General features: G+C 58.3%; 2 protein-coding genes across 3 annotated transcripts in view; both read left to right on the top strand.

The window, feature by feature from the left end:
* The first annotated feature begins 53 nt into the window (after window positions 1-53).
* Efnb3 (ephrin B3) lies at window positions 54-6,346 on the top strand. Of its 2 annotated transcripts, none has more exons than XM_021648218.2 (5): window positions 54-891; window positions 3,017-3,309; window positions 3,475-3,567; window positions 3,679-3,783; window positions 4,198-6,346. In XM_021648218.2, exons 1-5 carry the CDS (start codon window positions 770-772, stop codon window positions 4,602-4,604), a joined length of 1,020 nt encoding a protein of 339 aa, XP_021503893.1. In that variant the 5' UTR covers window positions 54-769; the 3' UTR covers window positions 4,605-6,346. The 2 variants fall into 2 exon arrangements, with proteins under 2 accessions (XP_021503893.1, XP_021503894.1); XM_021648219.2 differs by having other exon boundaries at window positions 71-891; window positions 4,993-6,346.
* A 7,209-nt stretch (window positions 6,347-13,555) lies between these two features.
* Dnah2 (dynein axonemal heavy chain 2) overlaps window positions 13,556-13,781 on the top strand; it is a 110,009-nt gene continuing 109,783 nt past the window's right edge. Inside the window, exon 1 of the mRNA XM_060365002.1 lies at window positions 13,556-13,696. The gene's annotated coding sequence lies outside the window, so the exon portion shown is untranslated. The remainder of the gene's footprint in view (window positions 13,697-13,781) is intronic.

The following is a 13,781-nucleotide window of genomic DNA, read 5'->3' on the forward strand; positions in this document are numbered from 1 at the left end:
GGATGCAGCCGTGGTGCTCTGGAATGGAAGGGGAGCAGGCTGCGGGAGCAAAGGGGGAAGGGTTTTCGGGGCGGAGAGGGCAAGAGCCTTTCTGGATGCTAGCGAGGAAGAGTCCAACCGCTCGGGCCATCAAGAGGGCGGGAAGGAAAGCAAAGCCGAACCTCGGCCAGAGACGGACACTGCGAGAGACAAAGGGGGCGTGAGAGACCCGCCAGGCGGGGTGGAGGACGGGTGGTGCGCGAGGTGAGGGAGGTGTGGGGGGCGTGGGCCGCAGGATGCGGCGCCCGCTCCGCCTGAGCTCCAGCTCCGGTTTTTCCCTCCGCCATGCTCTCCCCCTCCCCGCCTCTCCTTTAACTCCCCCCTCCTGGGCTCGGGACTGGTTTCCTCCCTTAGCCCGCTGCCCTCAATCCCGGCGAGGCTGGGGCTCCGGCTCGGTGTCCCCTTCCTCGCTGCCTCGCCCGGCGCCCCATGCCGCCCCGCCCGGCCCTCGGCCCCCCATGTCCCCCATGTAGCCGGGCGCACAAATCCCGAGGTGCTGGCGCGTGGGCCGGGGGCGCGTAGGGCGCCTGCAGACGGCCCCTGCAAGGGTTCTTGCGGGGCTGAGCGCTCTGGAGCCGGGGCGCAGGCACGGCAGAAAAGAGGGTCCTTGTGCGAGCTGGGGGTGACCGGCCACCCACCAGGGTGACTGGGGCTCCACAGCGTGGTACCACCCTCGGGGGTAGGAGACTTTGGGGGAGTTGGTGCCCCGCCCCCAGGCCTTGGCAGGGTCATGGGGGCCCCCCATTTTGGGCCAGGGGGTGTGCAAGTCGGGGCCCTGCTGCTGCTAGGTTTTGCGGGGCTGGTGTCTGGACTCAGCCTGGAGCCCGTCTACTGGAACTCGGCGAATAAGAGGTGAGCGGCCTGGGATGGGGAGACTCCAGTCCCGGGGGTGAGGGGTTTGGAAGCTTTGAGACTCCGGGGCTTGGGTTCCGAGCTGGGAGGAGGCTGGCGGAAGGTGCTGGCTGTGGCGCCGAGGTGAGGCGACAGGTTACAAGACAGAGCAATGATCTTCGGAGGCAGACTGAGTCTCAGAGCTGGCTGGTTGTGGGTGGTGATGCCATGTGTCAGGAGTTGGGAGACCTTAAAGGGGCAAAGATAAAAAAAAGTTCACGGGCGGCGAGAGGGCAGTGGAGTAGCTGTTTGGATCTGAAGGAGAGCTGTGTCATGTGGGCTGAAGGGAGCCTGGTTAATGTCAGCTCTCGGGAGAGAGGTGCTGAATGGGTGCTTCTGAGGCTCGGAGGGGAAGGGCAGGGGCGCCAGGCTCCCAGGAGGCGCTGGGTGTTGGACATGAGGTGGAAGGGGGTTCAGTTTGGGGCTGTACAACCGCCCACGCAGGGTTCCTTGACCCTCAGTCTGTGCTCACAGCCAGAGACTAGTGAACCTTTGGCTGAACAACTTGTCAGCTGGAGTATGGCCCTGTGTCCCTGGTTTGGAGGGTTCTTTCTGGAGCGTCCTCAAGCCTCCCTCTTTTCCTCTTGCCCCTGGGCTCCTGAGAGGGCCATTGCCCTCTCCTGTCATCTTGGCTGCAGACTCTCCCATCGGGGACTCTGTTTCCTGGCATGCTTGCTTTGCATTGAGGAGGCCAAGGGTCAGCCACACAGGGCAGGCAGAACCCATGGGAGGTCATCGGCGTGACTGGCCACCATGGCATTTTCTGCTTCCATCAGCCCAAGAGTTCTGTTTCAGAAACTTCCTCCTTCCCTGAGGGAGGTTGTGAGAGGTGGTGGCAGGGAGCGAACTGAGAGTTCATCAGGTGCTTGGTCTTCATCCCAGCTCCACTGACAGCAACCCTGTGGCCTTAGGCACCCTGACCTCTCTGCATTTGTATCTTCAGTCCTTAGAGCTGTTAGCAGGACTAGAGGCCAGGTATTTGGACATATTCTATAGTCAGGAAAGGAGAGGTAGAGCTGGCTTTTTGTTTGTTTTCGGGTTTTGCTTCCTGGCCTCCCTGCCCTGTCCCAATCCCGCTACCTCCCCTCCCTCTTGCATCTCAGGGATAATCTCAGGTGCTCCCACTTGCCAACAACTCCTGGCTGCAGTTTTGGGTAGCCCATGCAGCCTGAGGCTATAAATTGGGCGACCCTGATAGGCCTGAGACAGGGCACTAGGGCGCTCAGAGGCTCTTTCGGATGCTGGGTGAGAGCTGGTCAGTTGGAGTCTGGAAAGATGCCAGGCCACAGTGTCCTGGGACCCGGCTTCAACTACAGAGGTACAGTTTGCAGTGACAGGCAAGTTGTGGCTATGAGGGGCCCAAGAGTCTCCTGCCTAAATGGCCAAGGAGAGGCTGCTGGGCTGTGTCAGCTGGGATGACAGAAGCCGACTACTTCAACTCCGGAGCAGGAAAGCACTTTCCTCAGAAAGTTTAAGCCCCGAGGTGGAATGCAGGAGGGAGAATGGCCTGGTGGTTAGCCCTTACACTTTGGTTCTCACCAGCTCCATTTTGGTCAGTGCCAAACCAGTGTTTGTTTGCCACACGTCTCCTTAACTGACTAACTTGGGAAACTGGTCCAGATCAACCCCCCCCTCCCAACCCAACCTCTTCCTTGCCCCCTTTGCCCTGAAATTCAGTGGTGGCCTGGAGGAGGGGAGGTCCCACCCCCACGGTTGACTGCTGTGGAATAGTGAAATCACCTGGGAGGGGTAGGCTGTGTGGTTCCAGAGAGGCCAGCTCCTTGGTAACTGGCATCCTGTTGCCATGGCAACCGCACCAGTGATGGAGCGGGAGATGGCAGTGTGCATGTGGCGAGGGCGGGCTGAAGAGTGCATTTGGGCACACCAAGGGGCAGGAGACCTCTGAGCCTGGTGTCCTGCTGCTTCTGATGTGAGCGTGGTGCCCACATTCACTGAACACAGGACTCAGACAAAGGCGGTGGGCGGGAGCTCAGAGTCGCCGTCCTAGAGGGTCGGGAGGGAGAGAGGGGCGCTTCGGGCACCACCCCCTGGCATCTCTTTCCAGTCTACCTTGTCTTCCCTCCAGGTTCCAGGCAGAGGGCGGCTACGTGCTCTACCCTCAGATTGGGGACCGGCTAGACCTCCTTTGCCCCCGGGCCCGGCCTCCTGGCCCCCACTCCTCTCCCAGTTATGAGTTCTACAAACTGTATCTAGTAGGGGGTGCCCAGGGTCGGCGCTGTGAGGCACCCCCCGCCCCAAACCTCCTTCTCACCTGTGACCGGCCAGACCTGGACCTCCGCTTCACCATCAAGTTCCAGGAGTACAGCCCTAACCTCTGGGGCCATGAGTTCCGGTCCCACCACGATTACTACATCATTGGTACTGCCAGGCAGAGGCAGGGGCAAATAGAGTGTCCCTGGGACGGAGGGTGGGGAAGGGAGGACCCCTGGAACCCACCACTGTGCACCAGCAGGGTCCCCCCGGAGCGGGGGCGGGGGGCTAGGCCCCAGGATTGCTGACTTCTTCCCCTGTTGTTGTCCTCAGCCACGTCAGATGGGACCCGGGAAGGCCTGGAGAGCTTGCAGGGAGGCGTGTGTCTAACGAGGGGTATGAAGGTGCTTCTGCGCGTGGGACAAAGTGAGTGGGGCTGGGGTACGCCCGCTCGGAGCTGAGGGAGCTTCAGATGGTCCGTGCAAGTCAAGGGCGCTCCTCTCAGGACACTCTCCCTTGCATCTTCCCCATCCTCAGGTCCCCGAGGAGGGGCTGTACCCCGGAAACCTGTGTCTGAGGTGCCCATGGAGAGGGACCGAGGGGCAGCTCACAGCCTGGAACCCGGGAAGGACAGCCTGCCAGGTAGGAACCGGGAGCCAGCCCCTGCCTCCTGCCGTCAGACCCCAGCTGCCCTGCCTTCACCCTCTCCTGCCCTCCCTCTCTCGTTTTGGGGGCGGCGATACAGGAAAGAGGAGAAGAGAGGCTGGGAGGCTGGGAGGGAGGGGAAGCCAAATGAGGAAAAGACTCAATTAGAACTAATTAGCCAAGTCAGTGCTTCAATCAGCGCTGTCAGAGCAGTGGGGAGGACTACATGGGAGCTGGAGGCCGGACACCTGGATTTGGATCTGGGCCTTGGGGGAGGGAATGCTGGGTTCCTAAGGGACCTGGGCACTGCTGGGGAAGCCCATTGGGGACCCCCAGGGCTGGGTGTATCCGATATCCAGATGGCTCCTTCAGCCCCTCCCCCTCTTTCCTCCTTCACCCCTTCCCTGCCAGGTGACCCCAACAGCAATGCAACCCGGGGTGCTGAAGGCCCCCTGCCCCCTCCCAGCATGCCCGCGGTGGCTGGGGCCGCAGGGGGGCTGGCGCTGCTCTTGCTGGGCGTGGCAGGGGCTGGGGGTGCCATGTGTTGGCGGAGACGGCGGGCCAAGCCTTCGGAGAGTCGCCACCCTGGTCCTGGCTCCTTTGGGAGGGGAGGGTCTCTGGGCCTGGGTGGTGGAGGGGGGCTGGGACCTCGGGAGGCTGAGCCTGGGGAGCTAGGGATAGCCCTGCGGGGTGGGGGGGCTGCAGACCCCCCCTTCTGCCCCCACTATGAGAAGGTGAGTGGCGACTACGGGCACCCCGTATACATTGTGCAGGACGGGCCCCCCCAGAGCCCTCCGAACATCTACTATAAGGTATGAGGGCTCCTCCCGCCTGGCTCTCCTCAATCCAGCCGTCCACGGGTGCTCCTCCAGCTTAACTCACGGTGTGAGGACACCTGCGCCATAACCTCAGCCCCCTCTGCCCCACCAGCCCCCTGGCTCCTCCTGGCTATTTTAGGATCCCTTAAGAACCACGCCACCTCTTCCTGCCCTCCCCGACCCCTGTTTGGCTGTGGGCATGCCTGTCTCTGCCTCTTAGGGAAGGGGGCACAGGCTCAGCCTCCTTTAACCACGACACAGGTGCCCTTGTTCCCTCACCCACCGAGCAGGGTGGGGACAGTCTGTCTTTTGGTTGGCACCTCTTTCTGCCTCTCACTGTTTTTCTCTTCTCTCTATCTCTTATTCTCTCTCTCTCTCCTGTCTCTAGGTCTGTTCTCTTCCTCCTCCCTAGCCTCCTCCTCCTTGCATCTCCTTTTTACCCTCTTGGCTTCTTGTCCTTCCTGTGCCTCTCACGTGTCTCCTGGGTTGGGGCATCAAAGTGTCTCTCCACTCGGCTCTTGGCCCTTTTCAACTTTTCATACCAACTGCTCCCCTGGGTCTGCCAAAAGTCGGGGGCTCTTGGGGGGAAAGATTCCCCCCCCCCACTCCGGGCATGGGCACGGGGCCTCTTTCCCTGCCCTTCTGTGAACTTACTCCAGCCATTTGGGGTGGTTACCCGGTCACAACCACTACCGTGAGAAGAGGTGTCCAGTGGCTGAAAGCAAGATATGGACCAGTGGGGGCATTGTGGACTTGACCTGATGCCGAATGGCCTCAGACAGGAAGTGACTGGCTCCAGGCAAGAAGTGGCCAGGCCTGGACAGAAAATGGCCTGGAAGTGGCAGAAGCAGAGCAGCAGGAACTGGAAGTGCCTTCATCCAGGACAGGAAGTCGCGCTTCTGAAACAGGAAGTGGTCTGGCTGGAATTCCAAGTGGCTTAGTCTGGGAAGGTGGTGGGGGTGGGGGCAGGGCACAGGAAGTGGATGGTTCTTACCCTGTGGAGGAAGGGGCAGGAGGAACTTCCTGTTTCAGGAGGAAGCTGGAACTTACCACTGTGAGAGGACAGTTGTGGACTGAGTTTTCTTAGTATTCAGTGGCACTTCCCAAGGATCTCCCTTCCCTTGTGCTCTGTGCGGATCTTTAGGACAGCTAAGATGGCTGCCACCTGCTGTGGCAGGCCCATTTGTCTTGTTCTCCCCTTCCTGTACCCCAGTATAATCTCTGTTGATCAACAGGACTACCCCCAGAACCCACATGTTGTCCCCTGGTAACCAGACGGCTGTCTTGTTCATTCTTTCCTCCCTTCAAACCCAACACAGCACCTTCCTGGTGGCTGAGGGGTGGCCTGCTGAGGGGTGGCCTACTGACTGGGCTAGCTGGTGGCAGTTTTTTAGCACTGGTTGCTGTTTCCATAGTGACAAGCCTATACCTCTTCCTGCTCTTTAGTGCACAGTGGGCTGTTGCCTCAGTTTCCTCCCAGCTCAGTTTTATTAGGCTCAAAGCTGCCCTTAGGCACCAAGTTGGCCACCTCAATAAGCAGCCAAGATGGCTGCTCTGTCCACCGGAGGTCAAGGCATCTCTCTGGCACTGTAGTTCCCAGCTCCTTCCAGGGAACAGGAAGTTGGTATTGCCATGGGGGAGGTGGCGGGGTATGGCCGTCACCTCAATAGTTTTACTGTAAAAGGGAAATTTGAACAACAACAAAAACAGGAAAAAAAAAAATAAAAAACTTTAAAAGTTGACGAGGAGGCTGGAAAATGATTGGAGGTGAATCTGGGGGCCGGAATGGCTTTTGAGCCGAGACTGGGTCACCCGGGGTCCAAGGAAGGAGAGCGCTGGCTGGAGTGGTGAGGAGGCCAGTTTGTGGAGAGGGAATCACGGGCTCAGAAGGCCAAGGAAGGCAGCCACCTGTAGAGGGCCTGCTGAAGGCCTGGTGTCACACGTGGGAGGGCGTGCCATGCTAAACCAAGCATGCGGGAGAGGACACTCACGTGAGCTGCACTGTGTGGGGGTCTGTTCCCTACTGCCCCTACCCAAGCTTCCTCTGCCTTGGGGACGGTGTGACCAAAGGAAGGGCTCGAGCAGGAAGACCCCAGGGACCCAGGCATCAAGTGTGTCCACTCATATACCCACACCCCAGGCTCCTCTTCCCAAAAGCCCAGGTGCCCATCCCCCTCGACCCAACCCCATTCTCCAGCCACAAAAGCTGCCATCAGGAACGTCACTGGAGCGAATCTGCAGGGTCACAACCTCTGCCCCGGCTGCCCTCCCCGGACTGAAGGTTCCCTCCCACTGTCTCCCATCTGCCTGGAGGTCAAGGGGTCCCCCTTCTCTCCTCACCAAGACCCCTATCCATCTCAGCAAGATGCCTGGGCCCTCTGAGGTGTAGGTACTGAAGGAGGGAGTTGAAAACTGGGAGAGCAGGTACAGGGCTGTGCGGAATTTCCTCTTGCCTTCGGAGCCCACACTGGAGCTGCCCAAAATGGGGAGGCTCGGGGGGGTCGGAAGGGCTGGTCCTGGCCCTTAGTGGGGGTTGGTTGTCTTGGAAACATCCCCTTCTCTACACAATGGGAAGCCCCCCTCAGCCTCCCGCGTGGATGGAGCCGACAGCCCCATCGCTGGCTATCAGCCTCAGGGACTTGGCAACCGTCACTATGGCAACACAGAGCCCAGCAACAGGGCCCACTGAGAAAGGGAGGGGTCCAAGACTGGGGCAGGGCTGGGAGTGTGAGGGGACAAGGGCTCTGAGAGCACCCGTGACACATCCATCCAGAGGTACAGGTGGGGACAAGACGGGAGAGGAATGGAGATAAATGGTCTCCAGGACAAACGCATCACCAAAGCAACCAGGACATCACAACAGGCAGAGAGACAGGAAGACACCTGGGGACAGATGCACAGCTGGGAAGGGAAACTGCGCACACCCCTCAGCCCCTGGGACACACCCCCTCTGAGCGCTGGCATCCACAGACCCCCTGCCAACCACCTGACATTCACAGCACCTACAGCCTTTTGCACGCGCAGCGACTTGCCCGTCTTCTAAGCTTTTTGCAAATGCTGGTGGCTTCCACATAGAACCACACATGCCATCTGTTGGCTTTCTGAATACACGTACACACACACACACACACACACACACACAAACACACACCGTCCCAGGGTAACAACTATGACCAGAATAGGAGGGTGGGGCCACCGGCATCCATTTGTTCGCTCAGTCACTTGAGCATGGTGTCTGCTGTGTCCTGGTGCCTCTTCAGCCTTATGTGCCAAGGCAAAACCTCTGCTTCATAAAGTCTTTTTTTTGTTTGTTTATTTAATGTTTTTATGCCCCCTGTAGCGCTACTGTCAGAGAGCCTTGAACATGGTGACAAGTGTGCTATCCTTGAGCCATATCCCCAGCCCAAGTCCACTTTTTTTGTTGTTTAAGATTTAATTTGAAAAAAAAAAAAGATTAAAAAAAAAAACCAGATGTATTTAATTTGAATATTATTACCTGCGTGTATGTTTGTGTACCCAGTCTGTGTCTCATGCCTGAGGAGGTCACGAGGGCCTCAAATACACTCTAAGCAGAGTTACAGAGTTGTTGAGCCTCCTGTAAGCGCAGGAAACAAAGCCTGGTCCTTCGCAAGAGCAGTAAGTGCTCTTCATCACTACGTCTCTCTAGCCTTCCTCTCACCTTTGAGGCAGGCTCTTACTGTAGTCCAGGTTGGCCTAGAACCATGTTGTTTGTTTGATTTTAAGGCTTTGCGGAGTGAGACGGCGCACACCCAGGACTCAGGAGGCAGAGGCAGGTGGATCTCTGTGAGTTCCAGGCCAACGAGGGCCACACAGAGAAACACACGGAGAGAGACATGCGTCAGAGTTCTATCGTATACATAGAGACCAGGATTGGCTCAGAGGTCTGCCTGCCTTCGCTTCGTGAATGCTGGGGCTAAAGGTGTGCGAAGCCATTTCTGGTCCAGTGTTGAGCCTCTGAAGTTCACAATTTAAAGAATTAGTTTTTTGGCTTGGTTTTTCAAGACAAGGTTCTCTGAGTAACAGGGCTCTGGCTGCTCTGGAGCTGCTTTGTAGATCAGATGGCCTCTAACTTACAGAGATTCTCCTGCCCCTGCCTCCCCAGGGTTGGGATTAAAGGCGTGTGCACCGCACCGCACCCCGCCTGCAGTCCACGTTTTGATGGGGAACAGCAAATTACCATTCAGTTCATGAAAATAGATATTGAGGCTGATATGGGAAGACTTTGAAGCCAGCCTGGACTGGGTGGGTGGGACCCTGAGGCAAACAAACAACCTCAGAGGAACAGGGTCAGAGGGTCCCTGTGAGACAGCCCAGACCTTTTCCCCAACAGGGAAAGCGCGAAAGGAGAGAAGTCCCTAGCTTGGTAATAACAAGGACACCTTCCTTATTCTTGTTTCAGATGCTCCCTGTCTGTCCCTAGCCTCAGCAAAGGGGCAGTGTCCAGAGGCTGGGCTAGTCAGGTGTGTTCACTGAGTGCACACACAGTACTCGGGAGGCAGAGGCAGGCAGATCTCTTGAGTTGGAGGTCAGCCTGATCAACAGGGTGAGTTCCAGGACAGCCACGCTGGACCCTGTCTCAAACAAACAGAAAAGAAAAGAAGAGAATCCAAGCAGCCATGTAGCTCCACCCTTCCCTTTGTTTCCTGTCTGTATGAACTAGTTGTTCTCCTCCAGGACTCTTTACACCTGGGAGGGCAAGGGTGGTGCTTTGAGCTTTTGGGAACCTATGACACAAAATCCTGAGCGCGAAGCTGCACGTGAGGTGTGAGGTGGCAAGAGCTTGTACTCGCAGCACTTGGGAGGTGGAGAGGGAAGAGGCTTGTGAGTTTGAGGCCAGTGTGACCTATGAAATAAACAACAGCCAGGGGCTGGAGAGGTGGCTCAGAAGTTAAGAGCACTGGCTACTCTTCCAGAGATCCTGGGTTCAATTCCCAGCACCAACATGGTGGCTCACGACCATCTATAATGGGATCTGGTGTTCTGTTCTGTCATGCACGTGTACATGCCGCTAAAGCTCTCATATACATACATAAATAAATATATTTAAAAAAAGAAATAAACAACAAACAAAGAGCCATGTCCGGAGCCGGCAAGCAGAGCTGAACTAACAGAAGCAAGCAAGCTAGGGCCCTTGGTGCGAAAGCGGCCTTCCCAACAGAAGATCAAGGCTACCCGGTGCTGAGCCTCGGGCACCGGCTTTGCCGGCCTCTGCAGCTGCAGGCCACAACTCCGCCCAGTTTGGAGTTTGTGTTGGGGAGTGTTAGCAAAGGGAACCGAGGCTGAGGGTTCCAAGTAGGAATTTCTTGTTTTTAAATTCCAGCTCACTGGGCATGGTGGCGATACACCTTTAATCCCAGCACTTGGGAGGCAGAGGCATGCAGAATTTTGTGAGTTCGAGGCCAGCCTGGTCTACAGAGTGAGTCCCGGACAGCCAGGTTAACACAGAGAAACCCTGTCTGGAAAAACAAAACAAACAACGAACAACAAAAAACTGTGTTCATGTGTGTGTGGCAAGGAGCATGCATGCCGTGGCACGTGTGTGGAAGGCAGAGGCCAAGTTTGCAGGGCTCCACTCCGTCCTTCTGCCATGTGGGTGGCCAGGATGGAACGCTGGTCCTCACAGTTTGTAGCATGTGCCTTTGCTTACTGAGCCACCTCACAGACAGCAATAGAAATGTCTGGTGAAGAATGGTTGATGTTATAAACTTGAGATTTAAGTTAGAATGGGGGGAGGCTGTGTGCCTAAATTGAAAGTGGGCACTCACAGATATGTCCCCCTTTCCCAGGGAGAGGTTCGAGGTCTGTGGACAGGCTTGGAGAGGGGCTGCAGGGTGATTTGGAGGCAGGGTGCTGGTTTGCCTGTTCTCGGAGTGGTAGGCAGGAGCTAGAAACAGAGCACAGAATCGCTGGCCTCTGTGCATCAAGGGTCCTGTGTGGCCAGGGCAGGTGAGGCCTGCAAGGAGTTCAAGGCCACCAGGTTCCAGGCAGCCGTGGTTCTCACGAGGGAATTGAAGCAGCCGATGATTCCCTACCTCTCCCCATTGCCATCGCCATCGGCTCCCCCAGTGGCACTGGCTGGTGGGTGGGGCCCCACGAACAGCCTCAGGGGGCAGCAGCTGGTGAGTGAGTGGTGAGGAATCTGTGTGCTCAGCAAACAGCAGCCTTGGAGCGCCAACGGCTGCCTCCTTCCTCATCAATCAGACTCAGCCAAATGTCCCTGCATTCCCACCGCCCCAAGGGGACTGGGGCTGGGCCAGGGTCCCCAGGAGAGCGAGAAGGGGATGGGATGGGGAGCTGTGGTGGGGCTTGGGCCTCCATCCATTGGCCTGTGTCCTCTTCTCTTTGGAAGCCCTCAGTCGTTCATGTCACGGGGTGACCCTGCCCTGGCCCCTGCCACGGTGGAGGCATCAGCTACAAATCACCTGTGGGGGGTTGCTGGTGGAAAAAAGGGGAAGAAGGGAGAGTCGGGGCTGGAGCAGAATCCACTCTGGTTCTCACGGGACTGGTCCAGGGCATGAGCAGCAGGGAGGTTGCTGGCACAGAGGCCCGTCTCCCAGACTGGCCCCTCTCTCGATGGACACTCTGGTCAGCCAGTGACCCTGACCCCTTGAATCTGTCTTCCCATCTTCTCCTCGCACCCAAGGCTCTCTCCCTGCTTCTTACCAAGATCTAGAGGTATGGCACCTCACCTCACCCAAAATTTGCCATTACCCACTGGGGACTGTGGCTTCTAGTTCTTAGCCTCCGGCCCCCTCTCCCTCTCAGCCCTTACTCCCCTCAGGGACCCAGGCGTCCTGCCCACTCCCTTCACCATAGCAACCATTCTTCTTGGAGTTGCTTAAGACTTTAATATCATTTCATTAAGTCAGTAAGTTCAGAGAAGGTTGGGAGCACAAAGAGACTACGAGCGGGCCAAAAAGGACCAAGGTAGGGGGGAAGAAGGAAAGGGCCCCTCTTCTCCGTGGAGATGGCTCTGAGAAATCAAATATTGACAGTGAGAGAACAGACCTTATTAAATCTGGGACAGGGGTGTGTGTGGGTGGCTGTGGCTGTGGGAATGGCCGGATGCCTGGGTTCTGAGGGTGTTGAAGGTTCTGGAGGAGAGGTTGCTGGAAGGAGGCACCCACGCTAAGGGACTCCAGGGTCCAAGTGGTCAGCCTCTTTCCTTTGGTCTTTGCTTGGGCTCGCCACTCTGGCTGGTTCTCAGCTGTCCCCCAGAGCCCCTAGGGATAAGCACCCCATCACAGCTGTGGCTGCCCCCCTTCATCCTTTCCCTCTACCTCCACCTCTGTTGATGAGCTTCAGCAGCGTTTAATCGGATTGAGCAGTAATTAGCAAAGCAAGATGTTTGATTACCTATTTAGCATAATGTGGGGGCTGGGATCCCTAGGCACAGCCACAGTCGAGAGGGGAGTCAGGAGAGAAAAGGGTCTATGCCAAGTTATTTTCCCAGAGGGATCTGTGAACCTACCCTTGAGGCTCCGCACCCCAAGCCTCCCCACAAATGTTCAGTCCTTCGGGACGTGTGCCTTGGGGTCCTGACCAGCCCTCTCCGCCATCTGGCTGGAAGATTACCCTCGTGTTTCATCTCAGCCCCGTGAGCTGTGCAGCTGGTTTGAGGGTGTGGCAGGGCCTCTTCCCTTCAGTCCCTGCGCTCAGCAACAGGAGTCTGATTCGGGCCAGCCAAAGACCACACAAATCAGCTCCCAGAAACCCATCCTCAGGATAATGGTGGCGGCCAGGTGTGGTGGCCACCCTGTAATTCCAGCACCAGGAGGCAGAGGTAGGACTCAGAGTTCGAGAGTCTGAGGGAAGCTGGAGCTACAGGGCGAACGGTGAAGGGAGGGGTGGTGGTTGGAAGTGGTGCCTGTGAAAAGGACCTGTCAGTTATGGAAGGATGGTGGCTCGAGTCAGGGCGCAGAAAACAGATAAATACGCTGGCCTCCAGGAGTACCAGGGATTGCCACTTCCGGCAGCACCAAACTGGCAAAATGAGACCTGTCAGGTGTGAAAATGGGGGAGCTGAGGTGCCAACTTCTTTTCACATCCAGCAAAGAAAATGTCATCAATTTAGCTCCTCATGGAAATGTAATCAGTGGGCTTGCTGCTGGCTTTGTCTTAATTAGGCACTATTGATGGAAGCGGGGAGGGCGCCTCCCTAGTCCCGTGATTCTGCTTCCTCATGGCATTTCCCACGTCTCCCCGAAGCGTCTCGCGACCCCCGGGGGACAGCTGTCTTTCCCGCCTTCCAGCCACCAGGCCGCGCAGCGCCCCCTAGCATCCGTTCGGGTCTGCCCCTCCAGGGCTCTGCGAGCGGCAGCCTTTGTTCCTGTGGAGAGCAAAGCTCCTCCCAGGCCGGGTCACCTTCCCCGGGGAGTTCCCGCCTCTCGCTCGCCCCCCAGACCAGCAATGCTTTTCAAAGCCAGGCCTCAGATTCAGAAGAAAACAACAACAATAATAATAAAAATCCCGTTCCAGCCTGCCCTCGTTCCCCCTCCCCGTGCCTCGCCGCCACCCTCGGCCCCGATCCGGGCTCGGAAGCGGGAGCAGCGGGAGGGCAGGGGTGCTCCAGCCCCGGCTTTTCCCCTGGCCCCAGCTGCAGCGTGGCTGCTTGGAAATCCTGGAGCTTTCTAGAAGGCGGCGGGCCTCGCGGCGGGGCCCCGGGCGCCCCCTGCCGGCGCCGCGCAGGCCGCGGCCGCACACCTGGGCCGGCCGCCGCGGCCCCGGCCTCCTGCACGCCCCGCGGGGCCGCGGATCCAGCCGCGCCCTTCCGGCCCAGTCCTGCGGCCCGGCCCCACGCCGTGCCCCGCGTCCCCGGCCCCGGGACGCGGCGGTGTCCAGACCCGGCCCCCTTGCCCTCTAGTCTCAGGTCCACGCGGGAAAGGCTCCCGGGGTGGGGCCGCGGAGCAGCGCGCCTGCGCGGTGTCCGCAGACCCGCCGCTGCGCGCCCGGCCCCGGGTTGCCATGGCGACGCGTGCCCACGGAGGGAGCCTGGGAGGGCCACGCGGGGCGGCTTCTTGGTTGGTGTGACCCAACCGTCGGTCTAGGGAGGAGAGGGTCGGCGCTGTGAGGTGTGTGGGGCGAGGGAGGGAGCGAGCGCTGGGGAGCAGCGGCCTCTGGAAGGAAGGCGGGTGGCATGAGGGGCGAGGGCGCAAG

The sequence above is a fragment of the Meriones unguiculatus genome, chromosome 11 (assembly GCF_030254825.1).
Source record: "Meriones unguiculatus strain TT.TT164.6M chromosome 11, Bangor_MerUng_6.1, whole genome shotgun sequence".
NCBI classification, from domain to species: domain Eukaryota; kingdom Metazoa; phylum Chordata; class Mammalia; order Rodentia; family Muridae; genus Meriones; species Meriones unguiculatus.